General features: G+C 45.1%; 1 protein-coding gene across 2 annotated transcripts in view; it reads left to right on the top strand.

Annotated features, from left to right (window-relative positions):
* Positions 1 to 25,112, top strand: part of SLC9A3 (solute carrier family 9 member A3) — an 83,559-nt gene that overhangs the window by 18,310 nt on the left and 40,137 nt on the right. For both annotated transcript variants that reach the window (XM_073661395.1, XM_073661401.1), the window contains exons 2-3: positions 10,419 to 10,721; positions 19,965 to 20,125. In XM_073661395.1, coding sequence (XP_073517496.1) covers positions 10,419 to 10,721; positions 19,965 to 20,125 — 464 coding nt within the window. The remainder of the gene's footprint in view (positions 1 to 10,418; positions 10,722 to 19,964; positions 20,126 to 25,112) is intronic.

Raw genomic sequence — 25,112 nt, forward strand, 5'->3', positions numbered from 1 at the left:
AGAGTTGAACAAATCCCATTTGAACAAATCTCCAATCTTTGTTGCCTATATTCTGTTTTTTTTTTTTACCTTTTTAATGTAATAGGGCACATTCCTCGAATGAATCCACAAATCTGTTTATTACACAGGCTGAAAAATCACTGCAGATTTGCTGCAAAAGCTGTAGGAGTATTTGTGGCAGATTTTTTTTTTTTGCCCCTTGTGGATGTACTTTTATGCCTGAAGATACCTCCACATGTAATGTTCATCACCAGTGTCAACCCACCAAAAACTGCATTTTTTTTTCTGCCCCCAAAAAAACGCACATTGGGCACGAGTATTTATGAACACAGCAGATTTCCTGTACCAAAATATAGCAGAAAAAAAACAAGCTATGTGGGAATATGGGTTTATGCTGCATAAATGCGGACGATTTACAATGCAAAGGGGGAAATCTTGGTAAAATCTGCAATATAAACCGACGGTCTAAGGATTTTCTCTGCAGCCTGTAATGCTGTAATATGTAGCTGTCTGCAATATTTGGATGGGAGATCCGCTGAGTATATTCCCCGTGCACATTCCCTTACATTGCAGCTGATCAGATGACTCTCGGCAATTATATAAATCTGTAATAATCGTTTTTCTGGTAACGGGACCCACAAAGAAAGTTATGAGACAGTTGTATAAAACTTTACAGCCCCTTTAAAGTTTTACATCTTTCTAAATGTAACAGTAAATGTACAAGTGAGAACAGCTAGTCGTTAAGAGAACTCGTTACAAGGTTCTGCGCATTTTAAGTGCTAATTTCTTTCTCATTTAGCCTTGAAAAGCTGGAAAGAACAGAACGTAAACCGGTCTTTAAAGACCACGTAAATCTATAGTTAGCAAATACTGCAGCGAATAAATGACATTGGAAGATATAAAGTTTGATCATTTTCTAGTCAAGGTTAATGGCCGTGACGGACGCATGCTCGTAAAGAACTATTACAGGAACGGCTTCTTGTAAAGTGACGGTCGGGTCAGGTGTATAATTACATTTGCACTAGATATCATTAGCAGTAAGTGTTTGCTCATACCTGCAGTCGGGCAACATTTATTCTGTGTATATAAGGTGAGGGAGAAATTCTCATTCTCTTGTATAGATACTGTAACTAGAGGTTTATATATAGCATAGTCTGTATTCCCTGGTACCCCCCACCTAGAACTCGCTACCCCCCATCTACTAATGTACATACTATAGTGGTCCCCAGTATGAATGGTCACTATGCATTATATCATAAGGTGTTATTGTCAGCTGCCGCACAGCTGCTTTAATAAGTGACAGACCCAAAAGTAAAAACAACACCCTAAACAAACACAGATCCCAGACCAGACCCCCTGAAACAAAACAGATGCCAGAAAAGACCCCCCAAAAGATCCCTTTTGTTCAACTAGACCATTATACAAATACCATTCCAGACCCCCCAAATACAAACCCAGGATAAAACACCCAAAATACAGACTCCAGACCAGAACCCCTAAAATAATACAGACCCCAGACCAAAACTCCTAAAAAATACAGACCCCCAGACCAGAACTCCTGAAACATGAACAGATGCCAGCAGAGACCCCCACACGCATCCCTTTAAATAAATACTGATGTTCAACCAGACCACTATACAAATACCATTCCAGACCCCCTAAATATAAACCCAGGATAAAACACCCAAAATACAGACCCCAGACCAGAACCCCTGAAACATGAACAGATGCCAGCAGCGACCCCCACACACATCCCTTAAATAAATACTGATGTTCAACCAGACCACTGAAATAATACAAGTCCCATCCAGACCCTAAATACAGACTCAAAGGTAACACATGCAAATTTAATACAGACCCCAGATCAGAACCCCTTGAGACCCTTAAAATAAAGGGACAAAACTTTTAAAATAATACCAACCCCAAACCAGAACGTGTAAACCAACAGACCCCAGACCAGACCCCCTAAAATAATATGGACCCCAGACCAAAACTCATAAAAAATACAGACCCCAGTTCATAGCCCCTAAAATAATAGACTCCAGATCAAAACTCATAAAAATGCAGACCCAGTCCAGAGCCTCTACAATAATACCAGAACCCCCTAAAACATGTTGTAATACAAACCCCAAAAGAGAACTCATAACAGATCCCAAACAAGAACCCTGTATCAAAATTGTTAAAATTATACAGACCCCAGATTAGAACTCCTAAAATAATTCAAATCCCAGGACCAGACCCCACATAATACAAACCCCAGACCAGGTACCCTAAACTAATACAGACCCCAGATCACAATCTTTAAACAAATAGAAACCGAAGACCAAAATCCTTAAACTAATGCAGACTCCAGACCAGAACCCCTAAAATAATACAGATCCCAGACTAGAACCTCTAAAATAATACAGGCTACAAAACCCCCGAAACGTATACAGACCTAGGACCAGAACCACTAAAATAATGCAGACCCAAAACCAGACACTCTAAACTAATATAAATTCCAGATCAGAATTCCTAAACTAATACCGATCCCAGAAAATGACCTCTAAACGAATATGGACTGTCATGGCTCGATCTGGTGACCTCTGGCTGTGTAGTCCGTTTCCCTCTCTGCTGGACCACAGCCTGTGTTGTCTCTGTCCAACTGCTGACAATGCTCTCGTCTTTCTTTTACTTTGCTGAGTTGCTTCTATGAAGGTGTTTCACTTCCTCGTTTGGTTTGTTCTAACACATCTTGCCAGAGACTATTTATACTCTCCTGACATATGTAGTCTTTGTTGGCTACACCGAAGAGTAAAAAGGTAACAAATAATGTTTTGAACTTTTGACTTTCAGGCTCCATATCTCACCATCCACTACTGCTCCGAATGTGAGACTCCCATTGTTTTATAGACACTCATCTTGGCTATCTCATACATAAATTTGACTTGCAACTATTTAGCATATGAATTATTTATACAGATTCTTGTCATGTCACTGCATTGTTACTGTTTTGCTCCTGGTGGTGGAAAAATCTTTTTCTTCCTGTTACTACAAAATACAACCTGTTCTCACATTCTTCAATAGCTCAGTGTGTTATTAGGTTGATTCCCAAGAGAATGGTCACTGGTTTTAATCAAGGAGCAGCCATGAAGAAGATTTCCCAAGAAAAAGGAAACAGCATCATCCAGATCATCATTAGTGGTCTCTGGGCAAGAAAATTTCCAAACTGCATCATGTGAGTGCCAAGACAGGTGGAAGAATACGAAATGAAGTCCATCCATCCATTGAAAAGCCAAGAGGTGGACGTCCAGGCAAAATATCGGAGGCAACAAGTCGGCTCATCACAAGGTCTATCAGTTCTGGAGCGACAAACACGGCAGTGGAGGTTGCTCGTATGCTACATAATAGTGAGATCAAAGACGTTCATGCAAGCACCGGTTGGCACACGTTACACAAGTCTGGAATGATGGCCCGAAAAAAGGTGAAGAAGCCTCAATTTCAATATCGTTATAAGAAGCGTTGCCTCGAGTTTGCAAAAAAGTACGAAAACTGGAGAGTAGAAGATTGGAAATGGGTGTGTGACGCTCACAGCCCTCACCCTGGGAAGTGGGGTTACTCGGAGCCGGGTCAGATGTTGGGGGTTGCAGTCGTGGCCTGGACCCGGTCCGTGCCCAGGGCTGTCACACTAAAAGATGTAATGGGCTTTCAGGGTTGAGTGGTAATTTTCCGACTACGCCACCTGTGGTGTCTGGTGATGGCCACCAGTGCTGCGGCAGTCCTCTGAGGCGGGATGTAGTGGCAGCTTTGGATGGTGCTACTCCCCACAGGCAGAGCAGGGCCTCAGAGCAGAGACACGGATGGAGGGAGTAGTAGTGAATTCTGGTGCAGTGCGGTGCGGCGCGGGAATAAAGGACCGGAGGCCATAGGGGTAGTCTTCCAGGTTTTACTCACGATAGAGCATGCAGCTGCAAGGCTTCTCCCTACTCCTCACGGCGCTCTGCGGCCACCAGGACTGGGGGTCCGACAACCTCCGGGTAGTTCAGGTGCTTTGGTCAGGACCCCGTACCAGAGTGTTCCTAGACTTTTTACTAAATCCTCTCCTGTCCGGGTGTACTACGTGTGGTAAGGCCGGGTCTCCCTCTGGTCTATGCACAGAACAAGAGCACGGGTGGCGACTCCGCTCCGTCCGTTACCCGGTGGTATCCACTGAGCCTTCCGGGCTTTCCTGACTAGGACGTGAAGTAACAAAGTCAGGTATCGGGGGCCGGTACCCCTTTTGCAGCAGGAGTCCCTCTGACTAGGTCAGAATAAAGAGTACAGGTGGCGTATGCCGCTCCGTCCGTATTCTCCGGGATCCTTTTGCCTGTGGAGCTTTACTCCTCCGCTCCCCTCCAGGCCTTCTTAAGTAAGGACCTTGACCGGGTAGAGACAGCCGTTAACTCTTGCCCGCTCCTCGACTCAAGGCCGGAGTACGAGGACCGTGTCCCCATCTGCTGCAGGTTCACACAGAAAGCCACGTTCAGCGATGAAGATCACAATCAAAAGACCTTGAACTTAAGATGGCTGGCTATTAAATATGAATTTTGTGGTGTAACCTCTAAGTGTTTCCTCCACCCTCACCCACTACTAGGTTCCCCCATCTTTGGTTCCCCCATCTCCACTTATCCCGGCTGGGGCAGCACCCTGGTGCTTAAAAGCCGGGATAGATGTAGTGATGAATGCAGAGGTGGGGTCCTGACAGCTGCACCATCCTTACCTCGAAGGAGAGATACCACACCTCATTAAAAAAATGCAGTACCCCTGTGGCGACCGAACCCTCAGGGGTGCCACAGGTGATTTTTAGCCATGAGACAAAAGTCAATAGACTAGGTTCTGATGGGTGCAAATGGGTCTGGAAGAAACAAGGGGAAAAAGGGGCTAACGGACCGAGAAATTGAAGGAGATGTGAAGTTCAATGGAGGAAGCCTGATGATATGGGATTGTTTCACAGCCAAAGGCGCTGGATACTTAACCAGGATCGATGGTGATCTCAATGCTGAGCTATATGTGAGTATCCTACAAGAAGAGATACTTCGTACACTCGAGTACTATGGGTATGAAAAGGACGACATAGTTTTCTAACAGGACAATGACCAGAAGCATATGTTGAGATTGGCGAAGAAATGGTTCAATGACAATGAAGTAGAAGCGCTGGATTGGCTCCCACAGTCCCAGACCTCAATCCAATCCAACATGTGTGGATAGAGTGGAAGAAAAAGCTTTATACATACCCAAGTGAGTCAATCAGTCTGCACCAACTTTGGGGACGTGTAGAAGAGACCCGAGATCAGATTTCGGTTGAAACATGAGTGAATCTGATCAAGAGCAGCTCAGAAGGGTTCAGTCAGTGGTGAAAACAAAGGTGGATTTACAAAATACTAACAAAATAATAAAAAATTTAATTTAGATTTTTAGGAGAAAAGCAATAGCAATGCAGTGACATGACAAGAAGCTACATAACTAAATAGTTAGTTATAAGTCAATTTTATGTATGAGATAACCAAGATTGTCTATAAAATGATGGTAGTCTCACATTTGAAGCAGTATTGGATGGTGAGATATGGAGCCTGAAAGTCAAAAGCTCAAAACATTGTTACCCTTTTGCTCTTCAGTGTGTATTCCAAGTTAGATGGATGTTTGGAGTCCCAGCTCCCCAGTCAAGGATTATCTTGCGGAGGTTTTCTCTATTGCTTCTCCTGTGGTTTGTTTGAATGCTCCCCTTCTCAGCACTCTTCAAATTTTGTTACATTTAGAGTCTGGGGGTTTCCACATATATCTAAGGTCTTTTTGGGTTCTTTTCCTTTCCTTCCATCTTTCATGTATGACTATGTGAACAAGTCTTTAGCCCTGTGTCTCACCCTCTGTCTGTGGGCACCACGTTCTGTTGTTGTGGTTTTGGGTTACACTCCGTGTATAGTTGAGGGTGCAGTTAAGGACACTCAGGGTCCTCAGAATATTGCGTAATTTTAGGGTGCCAAACTTCAGGGACAGGCAGAGACAAATCAGGGTCAGGTTAGGGATTTGCCTAGTCTGTATAGGAACCTGTGGTGTTCAGGTTTAACATCTCCCCTGGTTTGTTCATCCCCGTGTGAGTGCTAGGGCTCAGTCATAATATGGACCCCAGACCAGAACTACATATATAATAGACAACAGACCAGAACCCTTAAAGTAATACAGACACCAGACCAGACTCCTTACTAAATAGAGACCCCATAAATATTTTTAGCCTGTTTTGACAAGGGATCTAAAAGTGCACCTAATCAAAGAAAAATGCCCCAATGCCTGGGGAAAAAGGACTAGGAATGTTGAATTTCAATGACGGATGCTTTTTTTCTCCTACTGGTGGTGACTTACTCCCTATTTAAAACACATGCACACTCACCTGAAACAAAGGTGCATAGTCATATGCATGGGCAGGATAAATTGCTCACAGCTGAACAAGTGTTTGGCTGACAGTTATCCAAGACATCTGTGGCCTGTTACTCCGCTCTTCTCAATACAGAGCCATGTATGCTCAGCCTTACGCCTCCTTAAAACACGTCTGGATATTTCCGGTACTGAAAAAAACAGTACCGGTGTTGTCCGTGTACATGTGTGTAGATGTGATTTTTGACAAATTACAGCTGCCATCAACCCCAACTACCATTACCCAAATTCCCACCGCACCAGTGCAATTGGGAAGAATCGGTCAAAGCACCAGAATCGGAGCATCTAATGTGACATCCATCCATCTATCCATCCATCTATCCATCTATATCTTTGCACATCTAACACATAAACATCTGTCATTTCTATTCTACATTCTATTCCGGTATGTGTCACACTAACGGCACAGAGATGTCACACTTTATGTCATCATTGTGCACGTGTGCGGGACATATTGACATCCGTCCTGCCTGAAAAAAATCGGACATGTCCACATGTGGGTCAGACGGACATGTGTGCACCCCCATAGATTATAATGGGTGGTGTACGTGTGTGTATATGTGTATAGTTAGGGATTGGGAGAAAGTGAACTAGTCTGCGTTTCACAGCTACTAAAGGTGCACGGGCGCATTGAGAAGCTCCGTATCCTGGCGTAACACCAAGCTGGGACATGTCTAGTATCATGTATCTAGTATCGGCTGTCTGTGTGAATGAAAGGACAAATCCACTAAATCTATAGCCGGCCGCCCACCAGCTCTGAGTGCTGCGACTCTACTCCCCTACAGGGGTTCATGTTTGCAATGCAATCTGGTCTGTTGGTAAATGGCTTATCCTTGCATTAAACTCATGCAATATACAGGAATAGTGCAATTAGGGTAACGGAGACACAAACTCAAACACGGGCAATCATCAGAAATGCAATCAGGCGCCCAGACAAAGGCAGCACGCGAGCCAATAAACTCTTCACACAGAAACCACTTTCCCTTGTTTGTCGGACAAAGAGGAAACACAATGACGGCGATCAGATTGTGAACCCGTTTATTAGGATGCAGTTTTAGGTGAGGACTATAGCAACAATGAATAAAAGTACAGCAATTACTTACAAAACAATGACTGTATCATCTCAGAACAACTCCTATGATTACATAGTGACACAGTGAACTGGTAAAAACTCAAAGGTTCACTAACTTGCAACACAATGTATGGTAAACTCATTCTACTGGAAAACAATAGGATTTAAAGGGGCGCTATCAGGAGGATTTTACTACTGAAACTAGTGGTACGGCTGTACAGTTCCTAATACAACAATAAAAATGATACTTGTCTTGTAGTTATCCGATGTGCCAGCGCTGAGAAACTGAGCTTTGAAGCTACATGCAAAATCATTGGGGGCGTGTCTAGACACTTGTGAACAGGGACACGCCCCCCAAGTGCACTTCCAGGCTAATTTGCTTGTGGCTTCAAAGCTCGATTTCTCAGCAGTGGCACATCGGATTAATACCAGAGTGGTGTCATTTTTCTTGTTATACTGCGATCTATACAGCGACAGTGCTAGATTCAGTAGTAAAGTGGACCTGATAAGTTCCTTAAAGAGACATTAATTGAGAAACGTTGGCCAACCTTACCAATTTTCATGTGACTGGACAACTATCTTAGGTCTTCTGATTTTCCCCTAAGGCCACGGCACCACTATCAGTATTTGGTCAGTATTCGGTCAGTATTTTTTCTCAGGAGTGGGAGCTAAAACCAGGTGAGGAACAATCAGAGAAAAGGAATAATAGAAACAAGTCACCAATTCTGCATTTATCACCCACTCCTGGTTTTGGCTTCCACTCCTGAGAAAAATACTGACCGAATACTGATAGTGGGGCCATGACCTAACAGGTGATGTCAGGGAAGCTAAATATCAGGGATGTTGAAATTTACTGCTCAATTTTTTTATTCTGAGACCCTGAGAACTGTTCAATGTTGCAGCTGCAGATGTCACCGCTGGTTTCAATCTTGGCAATGGGTGGCATGGCGTACCCGTGATGCTTCCACAATGAAATCCACAGTGGTATGGGGGCACATGATCTAAGTGTCAGTGATGGGAAAGAAGGTCTCACGAAATAGAAAAGCTGTGGATTGTCAAGTCTGGATTTTCACGTGGAAAATCCACAGCAGAAAACAGTAGTAGGCATCTCATTCCCAGGCTGTGACCTGTGCTGCAGATTTTTAGATGTCCAGCCAACAAAGCTGACATGTTCAGCCAGCTTTGAGCAATGTGATCCTTTGTTTTCTGTAAATTCTGCCATAGGGGTCCAGAGATATTTTTTATTTAGTGCTAATTTTTATGGTCTTTACGTAGGAAAAAAATTTCAAGACCATAAAAATTAGCTCAAAATAAAAAAGAACATGTTCCTGGAACTTTATAGTGGATTTAAAGCCCAAAAAACCAGAATACTCAGGGTAGCAGCAGAAATATAATGAGAGCAAAAACCGGACACTTGTGACCTAGTGACAGCTCCTCTTTAAAGGGAACCTAGCAGGATAATTTCACTACTGAAACTGCAGTGGATTTTCATCATGGACTTCACTTTTATAGAGGCTATTCGCTATAGTTTATTAGTTTACTAATTATTTACTGCAATGGAGCTACGTGATGGCAGCAAATAATGATAATGACGGCGTCCTTTGAAGCCCACTTTTTTACTATATACTGTGGTATTGCAATATATAGTATAAGCGAACAGAAAATTGTAGCTTCAAGTACCCTTAGGGGACTAACAAAGTAAAATCTAAAAAAAAAAGCTGAAAAAAAAATAAAAAATGCAAAAATTATAATCACCTCTTTTTCCCCCATTAAAAATAAACATATTAAAGAAAAAAAAAATACAATATTGTATTTTTATAAGATTTTTCTAATTATATAAATTCTATATATATAATTATATTATATATAATATATATTATATAATTATATTATATATATTTTATAATATTTTTATAATTTGACAGATCCGAATCCTGATCTATCAAATTATAAAATTAATAAATCTGATTTATAAACACTGTTAACAGAAAAAAAAAAAAATCAAAATTTCAGTTTTTGGTTGCTGCAAAATAATGCAGGAAGACGCGATCAAAATGTCATATCTATCCCAAAATGGTATCAATAAAAACGTCATCTCGCCCGGCATAAAATAAGCCCTCATACAGTTCTATCAACCAAAAAATGAAAATATTACAGGTCTCAGAAAATGGTGACATAATAAAAAATGAAAAAATGTCTTTTTTTTATTTTTTTAACAAATTTCATTTTTTTTTTCACAACCAAAATAATAAAAAAAACGGGACAAGTTTGGTATTGCCGTACTCGTACTGGCTAGGAGAATCTTATTACCAAGTCATTTTTGTCACACAATGTAAGCCGTAAAAACAGTTTCCAAAAAACAATGCCAGAATTGAGAGTTTTGTTGCTTTTTTTTTGCAATTTCACAACACTTTTTTTCCCTGTTTTTCAGTACACTATGTGATAAAAATTATTGGAATCATGCAACTCGTCCCATACATCTATATGGACGGAAGAATAAAAAACATATGTCTCTTGGAAGAAGGGGAAAAAAAACAAAATGCAAAAATTTTAATTGTCCATGTTGGAAAGTGATTAATAAAGATAAAAAAAAAATTGCCCAAAAGTTTTTTAAAAAATACATGTAAACCTGAATTAACCAATAGGTTCTTTTCAGATTATATCATCCCTTCAAATATGGGTGTATCATTGTCATAAAATTAGAAAATCCACATACTCACCTATCTTACTGCAGCTGGTGTCTGCTGCCGGACTCCTGGCAAGTGACCACTACTGCCAGTCACTGATCGGCTGCAGCGGTCAATCGTACCAAATAGTGAATTGCGCTGGATTGTATTTTGGACAATGTATCTGTGTTGTTTCCACATTGGACCAAGTTGATCTATTTTCCTTTTTTCAGTATTCCATATATCCCACAAAGTGACGACGGTGGTGCCGGAGAGCTGCCTTCTCATTGTGCTCGGCCTTCTTCTGGGTGGCATCGTATGGGCGGCCGATCACATCGCCTCCTTCACCATGACGCCGACCGTCTTCTTCTTTTACCTATTGCCGCCCATAGTCCTGGACGCCGGCTATTTTATGCCCAACCGGCTGTTTTTTGGAAATCTGGGTACCATTCTCCTGTACGCCGTTATCGGGACAGTATGGAACGCGGCCACGACCGGTCTGTCCCTCTATGGAGTTTACCTAACCGGAGTCATGGGTGAGTCCTGTCATATGTATGGAATAATGTAGGAATAATGTCAATTTACTGCAACTGGAAACAACCTCTAAATAATTCTGGGGGTCCTATTCTTATAAAAGAGGCGCAGTTTATGGATTCATGAACTAGGGGAAAAATACAGCATGTAAATTCACTCTCCTTCAATAATCCAAAACAGTCGCAGGAAATATTTTGCATTTAAAATTCATTTTAAAAAATATTATTATTAGAAAAAGAAATGTATTATTATTAGAAGAAAATATAAAGATCTAAAAATATATATTATTAATAGAAAAGAATATAAAAATAAATATTAGAAAAATATATCAATATCTAAAAATAAATATTATTATTAGAAAAATACATAAATGTCTAAAAATAAATATTATTAGAAAAATATTATATCTATTATCAGAAAAATATAAATATATTAAAATAAATATTATGAGAAAATGAGATAATATTTATTTTTATCTCATTTTCTAATAATATTTATTTTAATATATTTATATATTTTTTCTAATATTTATTTTATACATTTATATCTTTTTCCTGACAATAATATTTATGTTTATATATATATATATTTATATCTTTTTCTGCTAATATTAATTTTTATTGTCAGAAAAAGATCTACATATGTATAAAAATAAATTTTTATTGTCAGAAAAGGTATAAATGTCTAAAAATAAATATGATTAGAAAACAATATAAATATATCAAAATAAATGCTTTTAGAAAAATACGTCAATTTATACAAATAAATATTCTTAGAAAACAATGTAAATAAAAAATGTATATTATTAGAAAACAAAATAAAAATAAATATTATCAGAAAAATATATAAATATATCAAAATAAATATTGTTAGAAAAATATATAAAAATAAATGTTATTAAACGTATAAATAAATATATACAAATAAATATTATATATATTTTTAAAATATATAAATATGTACAAATATTAATATTAAAAATTATTATTATACATTGCTTATTTAGCGCTATCATATTCTACATCACTTCACAGACATCATCATCACTGTCCCCATTGGGGCTCACAATCTACATTCCCTATCAGTCTTTGGAGTGTGGGAGAAAACCTGAGAACCCGAAAGGAAACCCAACACGCGGAGAACATTCAAACTTCTGATTATTATTAGAAAAATATATAAAATAAATATTATTACAAAAATATATAAATATATTAAATTGATATTAGAAAAAGGTATAAATATCTAAAAATGTATATAAATATATAATATAAATAAATATTACTAGTAGAAAAATAAAGTCAAATTAAATAAATATTTACAGATGTTTAGTGTCACTGTGAGAGCTGCTCACCGTTTAGTGTAATAAACTGTAGAGAACGAGCTAAACCTAGATTCTCACACACGTCGGAGCCACCATTACTTTCGTATATTGCTAACTATATAGTATTATACTGAGCGTTATTTAAAGTGTAACCATCATCTTATTTTTTTTTTCTAACTCAATAGTAAAGGTGAAAATAATAAACATTGTAATATATCTTATCAGAGAAATCTGCTTCTTTCTCCTCCAGGACTGATCATCCATTCTCAAAATCCTCAATTCACGGGAAAAAACTTTTTTCGGTAAACACAGACTTTCCCATTACTGAGAGAGATGACAGTTGGTGCTCATAAAATTCTATGGAACTTCCAGTGGAATGTCTGTGTGTTCCTCTAGCTCCTCCCCTCTCCATAGAATTTTAAAAACACCAAATGTCATCTCCTATCTCAGTAATGGGAAGATCTCTCTTCACTGAATACAGATTTTACCCATGAATTGAGAATGACTGATCAGTCCAGGAGGAAAAAGAAGCAGATTTCTCTGATAAGATACATTACTCATTGCCCAGGGCCGGCGTTCATAGGAGATCGTGATTTCTGCTATACATAGCAGTGCTAATGCCGTGCTATGCAGGGCCGGCTCCAGGTTTTTGTGGGGCCCGGGCGAAAGAGTCTCAGTGGCCCCTTTAGCACATACCACAATTCATGATGCCCAGATACAGAGGAGAAATATAGGTATACAACACAGGGCCCAGGCTGCCCCCTCATCCTTCACATATACAGACATGCACACACACACACAATACGCAGACACGCACACACACAGTACACAGACACGCATGCACATACACAGTAAGCAGACACACACACACAGTACACACGCAGACACGCACACACACAGTACACAGACACGCACGCACACATACACAATACGCAGACATGCGCACACACACACACAATACGCAGACACACACACACAATACGCACACACAATACGCAGACACGCACACACAATAGGCAGACACGCGCACTCACACACACACAATACGCACACACAATACGCAGACACGCACATGCGACGCCCTGCCTGAGCGGTGGGGGTTACTCGGAGCCGGGCCAATGTAGGGTGGCGGTGTGGGATGTCGTCGTGGCCGTGACCCGGTCCGTGCCCAGGGCTGTCACATGAAAATAATGGGCTTGTTGATGAGTGGCTATTAGACTACGCCACCTGTGGTTTCTGGTGAGGGCCACCAGCGCTGCAGCAGTCCTCTGGGGCTGATGTTCTGGCAGCTTGGTTGGTACTACTCCCCACAGGCGGAGTAGGCCTCAGGGCAGTGATTGATGAACTGTGTGGAGGGATGGTGGGTGCAGTGCCGCGCGGGAATAACCAAGCGGAGACTATAAATGAAGTCATCCAGGTTTTACTCACTTTAGTGAAGTAGCCGCTGCAAACCTTCTCTCTGCTTCTCGTGGCGCGCTGCGGCCACTAGGAAGGGGGTTCAGCACTTTCCAGGTAGATCAGGAGCACCTGTCAAGACCCCGTCGGTGTGTTCCTCTCCTTCTCCCTCTCTTCTCTCCTTCTCCTCCCGCTTGTGTCCCTCCCTGGGATCCACTAAGCCGCCGGGCTTTTCCAACAGTGACGTGAAGTACACAGTCAGATATCGGGGGCCGGTCACCCCTCTTCCAGCAGGAATCTCTCTGGCTTGGCCAGAGTGAAGAATACAGGTGGCGACTCCGCTCCGTCCGTATCCCCCTGGGATCCTTTTGCCTGTGGAGCCTATCTCCTCTGCTCCCCTCCAAGGCCTTCTTAGAACGGGACCCTGACCGGGCAGAGACAGTGGTAAACTCTGACCAACTCCTCGTCTCAAGGCCTGAGAACGAGGACCGTGAATCTTCAGCCAGCTACAGGCTCTTGCTGGACCCTGACAGAAGACCACAATCAAAAGACCTTGAACTTAAGATGGCCGTTGGATATATATGAATCTATAAGTGCATCCTAAAAGTGTGTCCTCCACCCTCACCCACTACATGGTTCCCCCTATCTTTGGTTCCCCCCATCTCCTCTATCCCGGAACGGGGCAGCACCCTGGTGCATTTAGGCCCCCTGCAGGACAGGAGTGGTGTAGTGTTGAGTGTGAAGTGGGGTCCTGAGTGATGCTACATCCTTACCTGGAAGAGGAGATACCACACCTCTATCTGAGGTGCAGTACCCCTGTGGCGACTGAACCCTCAGGGGCGCCACATTCCCCCCTGGTGAAACACAGCACGTCCGCGGGCTGCAATAGAGTAAAGTGTTGGTACAGACATTGAAAATTTTAAATGCTTTCGTAAACAATGAAAACAATCTTCCCTTTATGGGAGGTTTGGACACTTTTAATGTTGCAAGATATATATAGTATAAATATATAAAACATTAAAGAGACATTATGCATGTAGAAAATACTGTAGAAAAGCGCAGTTCAGCAGCATGAGGGACCTGTCCAAAATCCTCAACGTAGGCCCTGGGGTGGCTGCAGGGCATAGAGATCCCGAGTTGGACCTCCAGTAGAGCCACACCAGACAGGTTTTACTTCTGAGGTCAGAGGTAGTAGTAGAAATGTTTTTTGCATAAAACCTATACGGGGCACCTAAATAGGTGCAAACTATTTACAAAGTGAGTCTGTCTCCTACTCAGCGTCCGCAGGGACAAATGTCTATTTCAACAGATCCGGGTGCAAGACAAAAGGAACATGTAAACAAAAGTTTAAACAACAAGGAAGCGCATCCTCCGGGGCTGCTTACAAGTGGTATCCCCACCGGGGAAAAGGCTCATTCTTGCCGACCGAGCCTGACCGGTCCTCTGTAACTGGGTGCGTGGGGGCATCCTCTATGAATACCCTGTGGACATCCAGGGCATACCACCCACGTTCCCCGTGGTGGCGGGTGTAGGATACCAAATCACCCGGGTAGAGGTTCCGGCTTGGGTGGCCCTGCTCCAGCTGTGGCTCGACGTCCCGCCGGTTGACAAAGACGTCCCGGCTGAACTGTGGGCTACGAATGAAGCCCCATCCTGCCTCCTGGTGGAAGCGCACAATAAGGCCTTCTTCCCAGGGGCTTGGACAGGTGGCCTCCGCCTGGCGGACCTGCGACTTGGCAGCCTTGGTGCGCACCTCCAGGCACTCGCAGCGGATCCTCCTTCCTCGCCGCTCCTTGTCGAGCTGGAGGAGCTCCTTTCTACAGAACTCCTCCTGCCTCTGTGCTTCGGATCGGGTCTCCTGGGGGAAGCCCATCAGGTCGCCCCCTGGTTGTCCCAAGCATATTCTTCTGCCACCAGGCAGGTGACCGGGGGTGCGGGGAGCAGCAATAGCGGGGGCTGATGCGGGCCCTCTACTGGTGCGGACCAGTCCAGGTTGGGGCAGGTGGACACCCAGGTTAGTGCAGGTGTTTCCGGATCGGGAGGCATAGCAGGCCTCCGGGTGTGGCGGTGGCTTGGGCCTCGGCCTCCAGAGCCAAGAGCTGCTCCCATACGATGGTGCCCGGGGATAGTGGTGCCGGCAAGAGGTCTAGGAGGGCCTTGGTGCCTCCCGCGCCCGAGATAGGGGTTTCAGCCTTACCCGAACTTGGGCTACACAGAGCCTCCTGGGATTCCTCCGCCTGGGCTGGGGTCTCAATCGTCAGGCGCAGCGAGCTCTGGTGGCGGGCCTTGATCCTCCGCAGCACGTCTTCTCTCCACTCGGCAGCGGCCAATCGTTGGGCCTCTTCGACCCTCCGGGTAAGGTCCTGCGTTTCACCGCGGAGGAACTCGGCCTCCTCCGCGGTCAGGTGGATTCCCTCCATATTGAGGGAGGTAGCAGCTGGTGGACCAGCAACGGAGAGCTTCCCCTTGGCTGCGTCCATCTCTGCTACAAGGTGCGGTCTGTTTCTCCTCCTCTTTTCGGGGCGGCTCCAGGGCGGCTGGCTGACAGGCACTCCTTGGGACGTCCCATCCGTCTTGACGGACACTACTATGCGGCCAGTCTCTGCTGGAGGGGGCAGTCGGCACTTTTGGCGCCATTGGGGAGCCAGGCCCACGATGGGAGGTCTTAGGTTGCTGTTGTTTTTGCACATAATGGCGTCCGTTCTTCTTGGGCGGGTGCCACATTGAGTGTGTAACGACAGTCTTTTGCGAATGGCACACAGTACCCGGCGGCAATGGGGATTATCTTCCTCCATTGCTGCGGGCACGCAATCCTGCCGACTACGCCAAGTTGCGACGCCCTCCCTGAGCGGTGGGGGTTACTCGGAGCCGGGCCAATGTAGGGTGGCGGTGTGGGATGTCGTCGTGGCCGTGACCCGGTCCGTGCCCAGGGCTGTCACATGAAAATAATGGGCTTGTTGATGAGTGGTTATTAGACTACGCCACCTGTGGTTTCTGGTGAGGGCCACCAGCGCTGCAACAGTCCTCTGAGGCTGATGTTCTGGCAGCTTGGTTGGTACTACTCCCCACAGGCGGAGTAGGCCTCAGGGCAGTGATTGATGAACTGTGTGGAGGGATGGTGGGTGCAGTGCCGCGCGGGAATAACCAAGCGGAGACTATAAATGAAGTCATCCAGGTTTTACTCACTTTAGTGAAGTAGCCACTGCAAACCTTCTCTCTGCTTCTCGTGGCGCGCTGCGGCCACCAGGAAGGGGGTTCAGCACTTCCCAGGTAGATCAGGAGCACCTGTCAAGACCCCGTCGGTGTGTTCCTCTCCTTCTCCCGTGAATTACACAGTGACGTGAATTACACAGTCAGATATCGGGGGCCGGTCACCGCTCTAGCAGCAGGAATCCCTCTGGCTTGGCCAGAGTGAAGAATACAGGTGGCGACTCCGCTCCGTCCGTATCCCCCTGGGATCCTTTTGCCTGTGGAGCCTATCTCCTCTGCTCCCCTCCAAGGCCTTCTTAGAACGGGACCCTGACCGGGTAGAGACAGTGGATAACTCTGACCCGCTCCTCGTCTCAAGGCCAGAGTACGAGGACCGTGAATCTTCAACCAGCTACAGACTCTTGCTGGACCCTGACAGAAGACCACAATCAAAAGACCTTGAACTTAAGATGGCCGTTGGATATATATGAATCTATAAGTGCATCCTAAAAGTGTGTCCTCCACCCTCACCCACTACATGGTTCCCCCTATCTTTGGTTCCCCCCTTCTCCTCTATCCCGGAACGGGGCAGCACCCTGGTGCATTTAGGCCCCCTGCAGGACAGGAGTGGTGTAGTGTTGAGTGTGAAGTGGGGTCCTGGGTGATGCTCCATCCTTACCTGGAAGAGGAGATACCACACCTCTATCTGAGGTGCAGTACCCCTGTGGTGACTGAACCCTCAGGGGCGCCACACACACACACACAATACGCAGACACGCACACACAATACGCAGACATACGCACACACAATACGCAGACACGCACACACAATACGCAGACACGCACACACACAATATGCAGACACGCGCAGACATGCACACACACACACAATACGCAGACACGCACACAATACGCAGACACGCACACACAATACGCAGACACGCACACACAATACGCAGACACGCACACACAATACGCAGACACACAATACGCACGCACAATACGCAGACACGCACACAATACGCAGACATGCGCATGCACACGGTACGCAGGCATGCACACACATACACACATGAACATGGTACACAGATATACACACACAATACGCAGACACACACAGATACATACACATACATATTTGAACACATTCTTAAAAACACATATAAAACAGACATAAATATATATACACAGTCATACACACTGACATACACAGACATTCACATCATACATGCACACACACATAAGAAATATTTTTTATATGGGGATTGGGGAAGCTCGCTCACCTGCCCCCTGGCCTGTGTCCCGTCCAGCTCCTCAGTCATGTGGCAGTGCAGGGCCTCAAGCGTGTCACATGGCCCTGGACCATCAGGGGGGCCCACTCGCCGTCAGGGCCCGGGCCGCTTCCCCGGCATCTGTGCAGGGCCGCCGGTGCTGTTCAAGCCCTGCTCTGCTTCATGCAGCAGTGTGCGGTCAGTGTTCTGCTGCTCCACCAATCAGGCCCAGTGCTGTCACTTTCCAAACATGGCCGCGCGCTGTGCGGTTGTTTCTGGTAGTAATGACACGCAGGGGCGTCACTGCGCCTTTAATTGTGCTTGTGTGTCTGGAAAGTGACAGCACTGGGCCTGATTGGTGGAGCAGCAGCACACTGACCGCACACTGCTGCTGCTGCATGTAGCAGAGCAGGACTTGAACAGCACCGGCGCGGCCCTGCACAGATGCCGGGGAAGCGGCCCGGGCCCCGATAACGAGTGGGCCCCCTGATGGTCCAGGGCCCCTGCACTTGCCCGGGTACGCTGGGTGCTGACACCGGCCCTAGTGCTATGTATAGCACAATTGATCAGATGATCGCAGCTTCAAGTCCCCTAAGGGGACTATTAAATACAGTAAAAAATAATTTTTTTAAAAAGTTTTGCAAAATATGAAAAAAAAAAAAAAAACACAAATTCAAATCACCACCCCCTTTTGCCTCATTGAAAGTTAAACAATTAAAAAAAAAAATACACATATTTGGTATCGCTGCATTCAGAAATGTCCGATCTATCAAAATCTAAAATAAATTAATCCGATCGGTAAACTGCATAGCGAGAAAAAAATCGAAAAGCCAAAATTACGTTTTTTTGGCTGCAAAAACAAGCCCTGGTTTTTATGGTACAAAAGTAGTAAAATATTTTTTAAAAACAATGTAGATTTGGTATAGGCAAAATCATTAGAACAAGACCTTGTTCACACGTAACATTTTTAATATATATTTTTTCCACATTTGTTTTTTTACATGTGGAAAAAACGTAGCATTTTACAGTGACAGCAAAAACAAAAATTAAAAAAAAAACAAAATAAAAAGCGCGGCATGCAGGTCAATTCTTTTAGCGTTCTCCCTGCAGTTTTTCCCCATTGAGATCAAAATGGCCTAGCACCAAAAAACTTACACAACCCCACATGAAAACTTGTGCAATTTCCTCTGCAGTTTTCTTGCAATCTCATGCAAAAAAAGAAGCACATACAAAAAAGCTTTCTGAGAACATACTCGGTTAGTTTGCTGTACAAAACAGTTTAAGGGTCTGTTCACATTGTGTCTTTTCTGCCGTTTTTCTAGCAAGTCTGCTCCAAAAAAAGTAGGAAAAAGCACTTACAAAATTATCAAAAGAACGATCCTATTAATTTGTGTGTGAAAACGTCGTTGTGCTCATGGGTTCAGGCTTTCAAAGAAGCCAAGCATTTCGAAGAAGAGTAACACGTCCATTCTTCAGGTGTTTTTGACTAGGAAGGCACAAAATACTTTTCAATAGCAGTCAATGGGAAGTCTGTAAAGCACGGCCCGGCGCCTTTTTGGGCATTTAGTCAGAGTATTGTATTTAAAAAAAAATAAATAAATGTTTGGAAAACATCAGTGAAAAAAACAAACAAACCGCAGAAAAAAGTCTCCAAGAAATGACGCTGAAAAAGTCTCCAAGAAATGACGCTGAAAAAAGTCTCCAAGAAATGACCAAAAATGCTAAAAAAAAACAGGCTTCTACTTATACAACAAAAGCGCAGTGTGAACACACCCTTAAAGATTCAAACAAAAACAATGGAAGGATAGACAGGTGACGGTGTAAAATACTCATGCTGTAAAATAAAATAACAAACCCGTAAGACTGTGCCAATGGAAAGAAAGAAAAAGTTATGGAGTGTGAAAAGGAAAAAACAAAAAGAATTGCAGGATCCTAGAGATGAGCGGATGGGTTCGCGGGACCCCGGTCCAGTGTCCAGGTCAGTGCACCTGGCGGCTCCTGTATTTTACTCGTCTTGTATGGATTTATACATGTGAGATTGTATTTTTTTTTTCTTGCTTCTTCTCCAGGAGAACTGCAGATCAGTGTGTTGGAGTTTCTTCTTTTTGGAAGCCTCATTGCCGCCGTTGACCCGGTTGCTGTTCTCGCGGTATTTGAAGAAGTCCATGTGAACGACGTCTTATTTATCATTGTTTTTGGCGAGTCTCTCCTGAATGACGCCGTCACAGTGGTAAATACATCTTTACTGCTATATACAGTGATTCTAGACATGGGTCATGGCCGCTCTTTATAGCTGTGCGGAAATGATTTATATAGGAGGAACACAATCTGCACAATGAAAAACATTACAAAAGTACTTAAAGGGATCCGGCCTCCAGTTTAAAAGTGGCCAATTTTCTCTATTATTTTATTCCCGCTGATGCCCCAAGTAATCCTTTTTTTATTTTGTTAAATTCCGCCTTACAGTTCCACAGATAGAGGTCTTTTTATTTAGTGCTAACTTTTATGGTCTTCACAAAGGAGCGTGGCTCATATGATCCTCGGGGGGGGGGTGTATTTAGGCTGTGAGCCACTCCCTCTTGCAAAGAAAAAAAAAGTAGCATTAAATAAAAAGGCCCACATCTCTGGAACAGTAGGGCGGATTTGAGAAAAACAAAAAATGGTATACTGAAGAGAACAGCCGGAATAAAATAAGGACAGAAACAGGCCTTTTTAGTCTTGGTGACAAGTCCTCCATAAACAACACATATCTCCTGTTCATGGGATAGATGATAAATGTAAGTGTAACGTGGCGCGGGACGGCAGCCGTGGACGAGGTACTAGTCTCTTGCACCCCAGCACATTACATGAAAGTGGGGGTCCTCTCTCGGTGTGTGGACTTGTGTTGTAGGGGCGGTACGTCCATGCAGGCCGCATGTAACCGATGACGCTGGTTGGCCAGGGCCAGATAATAACCAGTTCATGAAAGAAGACCACCAGTTCTTATAAAAGAATCTTTACTAAACAGCCATTGCATTGCATCTATGTACACAGCATAGCCGGTACACACCTTCTCGCACGTTTCTTCATTGATACAGAGCATCTCAATACACAGTCCCGTTACATCCTTAGCCTCACACATTCCTGCCTCCACTGGTCTCCTTTCCTTCCCCACCACCCAGCTTAGCACCACAGCACAGTCCGTGAAAGTAATTTCCTCTTCCCGCTGTTTGGTGTCCGAATCTCGTCGTAGAGGAGAGGGTATACTAATATGGCCAGACTCAGCTTCAAGCTCTCGGACACTTAGGGAATTCCCGCCCGGGGCGCTCAGTTTGTCTGACATTCTATTCCGTCCTGGCCCATTACCTTTAAGAGCTGTAAGCTACTTGGGACCGTGCTGCTAGACGTACATTCTCCAGACCCTTCTCACTTGGTCACTCTGTTCTCTGGTCAATCATCTGATCTGGCACTGTCCTTCTCTCTGCATCTCTGTAATTCTCTCTCTTTCTGTCTCGGTCTGTTCCTCAGGATCACGCTATCTCTGTCCTGATCTCCTTTCTCTTGCTACAAAACGCACTGTCACGGGTGTGTCAGAGGTGACAGACAGTCGCCCTGCAGTTGGTTGCAGGAGATCTCTACGTTTGGCATTACAAACATTTTCCTAGAGGCTAGTGGCTGTCCTAGAAGCTCTCTCTAAGACCCAGCGGCTAACTCCCTCTGGCTAATTAGCTCCCTGGCCTGGACGTATAAATACCTGGTGTGTCTGAGAGGGAGGTGCCGGCGATATTCATTACTACTTGTGAGGCTTAGCAAGAGCAGTACTTCGTCCTCTCTGGAGCTTGAGGCCGTTTGCGCATTTGTCTAGCGTCATCTAAAGCTAAGCAATTCCCCCCTGTTTGTCTACCCTTGTTGTTTATAGAGTTTAGTGGAGATCGACTAGTGTTCATCTCCACCCTTCCCTAGTCTTAGCCATACGCCAGGGAAAGTCAGAGCGAGGCACGTGTGCGGCGATTGGTGAAGAGCCAATATAGGGACGTTAGTTGAAACAGGGTGACACTAGACCAGACTAGGAGGTCTCCACTCCCCCCTTTCCATAGTGTCTGGGCTCCCTTTCCCTCTTCCCTCTATGTTGTACTAAGTCTTTCCCACACCTTGCGTGACACGCACACTGCATGCGGCCTTGCTGAGCTTTCAGACCAAACGTCTGCTCTTACTGCAAGCTGGGCCATGTCTGGCTCACTACCAGGAAGTCCTCTCTGATCCTGCTACATAGCCCATCCCTCTCTGGGCTAGTCCCAACTGTTAACTCAAACTTACCCTACTCACTGTCTGTTGCTGGGCAGCACTCAGCTTCCTCCAGTACAATGCAATACACCACAACACAATTCACATTACACATCACCCTTACAATGACGCATGACATTATACACACTACACTTTACATTATACACAGCACTGATGTCTTAAAGAGGGAACAGGGCAATATGTCCATCTCCTTACATATGATCACTGGGAGTCTGGATGCACAGACCCTCATTAATCCTGACCATGATGAGCCTAAAATTTTCTATGTGAATGGTGAGCATGTGTGACCACCTATAAACAGAGAAGGAGCAGTGGTCACACACAGGGGTGGATTAAGAGTAGCAAGGGCCTCGGGCAGTTTAGAAGGCGCGGCCCCCCCCCCCCCCACACACACACCTGATGTATCATGTGACTTGTCACACGAACCCCTGTGATAGATCATGTGATAGTTCACGTGAAATTAATTTGGCAAAATATTAATATATTAATTATAATAGTTTTTTTACATTAATTGTATGACTTAATATTGAGCACAATTAAGTATGCTGACATCCCCTATATACGGTATGAGACCCTACACACTATGAGCTGCCACAGTCCTCCTATACACAGCAGGAGGCCGCACGTAGTCATCTATACACAGCGGGAGGCTGCACATAGCCATTTATACACAGCAGGAGGCCGCAGGTAGCCATCTATACTCAGCAGGAGGCCGCATGTAGCCATCTATACACAGCAGGAGGCCGCACGTAGCCATCTATACACAGCAGGAGGTCGCATGTAGCCATCTATACACAGCAGGAGGCCGCACATAGCCATCTATACACAGCGGGAGGCTGCATGTAGCCATCTATACACAGCGGGAGGCCGCATGTAGCCATCTATACACAGCGGGAGGCCGCATGTAGCCATCTATACACAGCGGGAGGCCGCATGTAGCCATCTATACACAGCAGGAGGCCACATGGTGCCATCTATACACAGCGGGAGGCCGCACGTAGCCATCTATTATCAGCAGGAGGCCGTACGTAGCTATCTATACACAGCGGGAGGCTGCATGTAGCCATCTATACACAGCGGGAGGCTGCATGTAGCCATCTATACACAGCGGGAGGCCGCATGGCGCCACCTATACACAGCGGGAGGCCACACGTAACCACCTATACACAGCGGGAGGTCACACATAGCCATCTATACACAGCGGGAGGCTGCACGTAGCCATCTATACACAGCAGGAGGCCGCACGTAGCCATCTATACACAGCGGGAGGCCGCACGTAGCCATCTATACACAGCGGGAGGCCACACGTAACCACCTATACACAGCGGGAGGTCACATGTAGCCATCTATACACAGCGGGAGGCTGCATGTAGCCATCTATACACAGCAGGAGGCCACACGTAGCCATCTATACACAGCGGGAGGCCGCATGTAGCCTTCTTTACACAGCGGGAGGCCGCACGTAGCCATCTATACACAGCGGGAGGCCACACGTAGCCATCTATACACAGCGGGAGGCCGCACGTAGCCATCTATACACTGCGGGAGGCCGCACGGCGCCATCTATACACTGCGGGAGGCCGCACGTAGCCATCTATACACAGCGGGAGGCCGCATGGCGCCCCCCCCAGAGACAGCGGGAGGCCGCACACAGTCACGCACACACACAAACATATACATACATGCATAAACACATTTGAAACACAAAAATACTTATAAACAGACATCACACAATGATATCTGCCTGCACACACACACACTCACTCACTCACACACACACACTCAATCACACAATCACACACTCACTCACCATCCCCCGGCTCGGCTCCTGTCGTCCAGCTCCTCTCCGGTGGTAAGTAGCAGTGCAGGGCGCACACTGCATGACGTCACACTAGCAGACACGGCCGCGCACAGGGCCATGTCTCCTAGCTGTGACGCGGCCGGGCCAGCACACAGGGAAGTTAACAGCTGCAGTGCTGGCCCGGCCGAAGAAGAAGCAGCGGCCGTGCGCAGCTGCTGGGGAGTGGTTCGGGGGCCCCCCGCCTCTGCCTGCCGGTATTCGCCGCACATATTATAATGAGGACAATCTGGCCATGGGACCCCCAGAGCCCTGGGCGGTAGCCCAGATTGCCCTGATTATAATCCGCCTATGGTCACACATGCTCACTACCTCTACATTCACACACAGAACTTTGGGGCCTCTGTTCTTGTGATCAATGAGGGTCCAATTGGTCAGAATTCCAATAATTATACATTTATTATCACTCTTTAGATAGCTGGTATATGGTGTTTATGGGACAACCCCTTTAAAGGGGTTTGTCTAGAACATGTCTATAGGATAGGTTATCAATATCAGATCGGTTGCAGTCTGACACCTTGTACCTCTACTGATCAGGGTTGATATTTTGTTACCTGTTGCCAGAGTACACCTTAGGGCCCTTATTGAGATGAGACCTAGACCAGGTTTGCTGCAAGCCCTATTGGTTGGAAGAAGAGTAACGGTGACCATTGCCAAAGTTTGCTTGCCAAATCTTGATTGATTGATGAAAACATCATCTCAAGCCTTCCTGTGCATGCGCCATTATCTTCTGGTTCCAGCACGTGCTGTCACGCACAGTGTAGGAAAGACTAAGTGCAACACGAAGGGATGAGGGGAAGGGAGCCCAGACTCTAGGGAAAAGGGGAGTGGAGACCTCCTTGGCAGATCTAATATTACCCTATCTCCCCTACCGTCCCTATATTGGTCCCTCACCAATCGCTGAACAGGAAGGGGGAGGGGGTGAGCACTGGTCAGTCCCCACTAAACTAAAGACAGCAAGAGAGACAAACACAGGGAGAAGAAACTTAGCTTGAGCCAATTTCAGAGAGATTTCACCAAACGTCCTCCAAGGGCACCAGAAAGGAAACTGGCCGACTGCAATTGCTCCAAGCCT

Source organism: Phyllobates terribilis, unplaced genomic scaffold (assembly GCF_046119375.1).
Source record: "Phyllobates terribilis strain yellow unplaced genomic scaffold, ASM4611937v1 Scaffold_2__4_contigs__length_985480577, whole genome shotgun sequence".
Lineage (NCBI taxonomy): Eukaryota > Metazoa > Chordata > Amphibia > Anura > Dendrobatidae > Phyllobates > Phyllobates terribilis.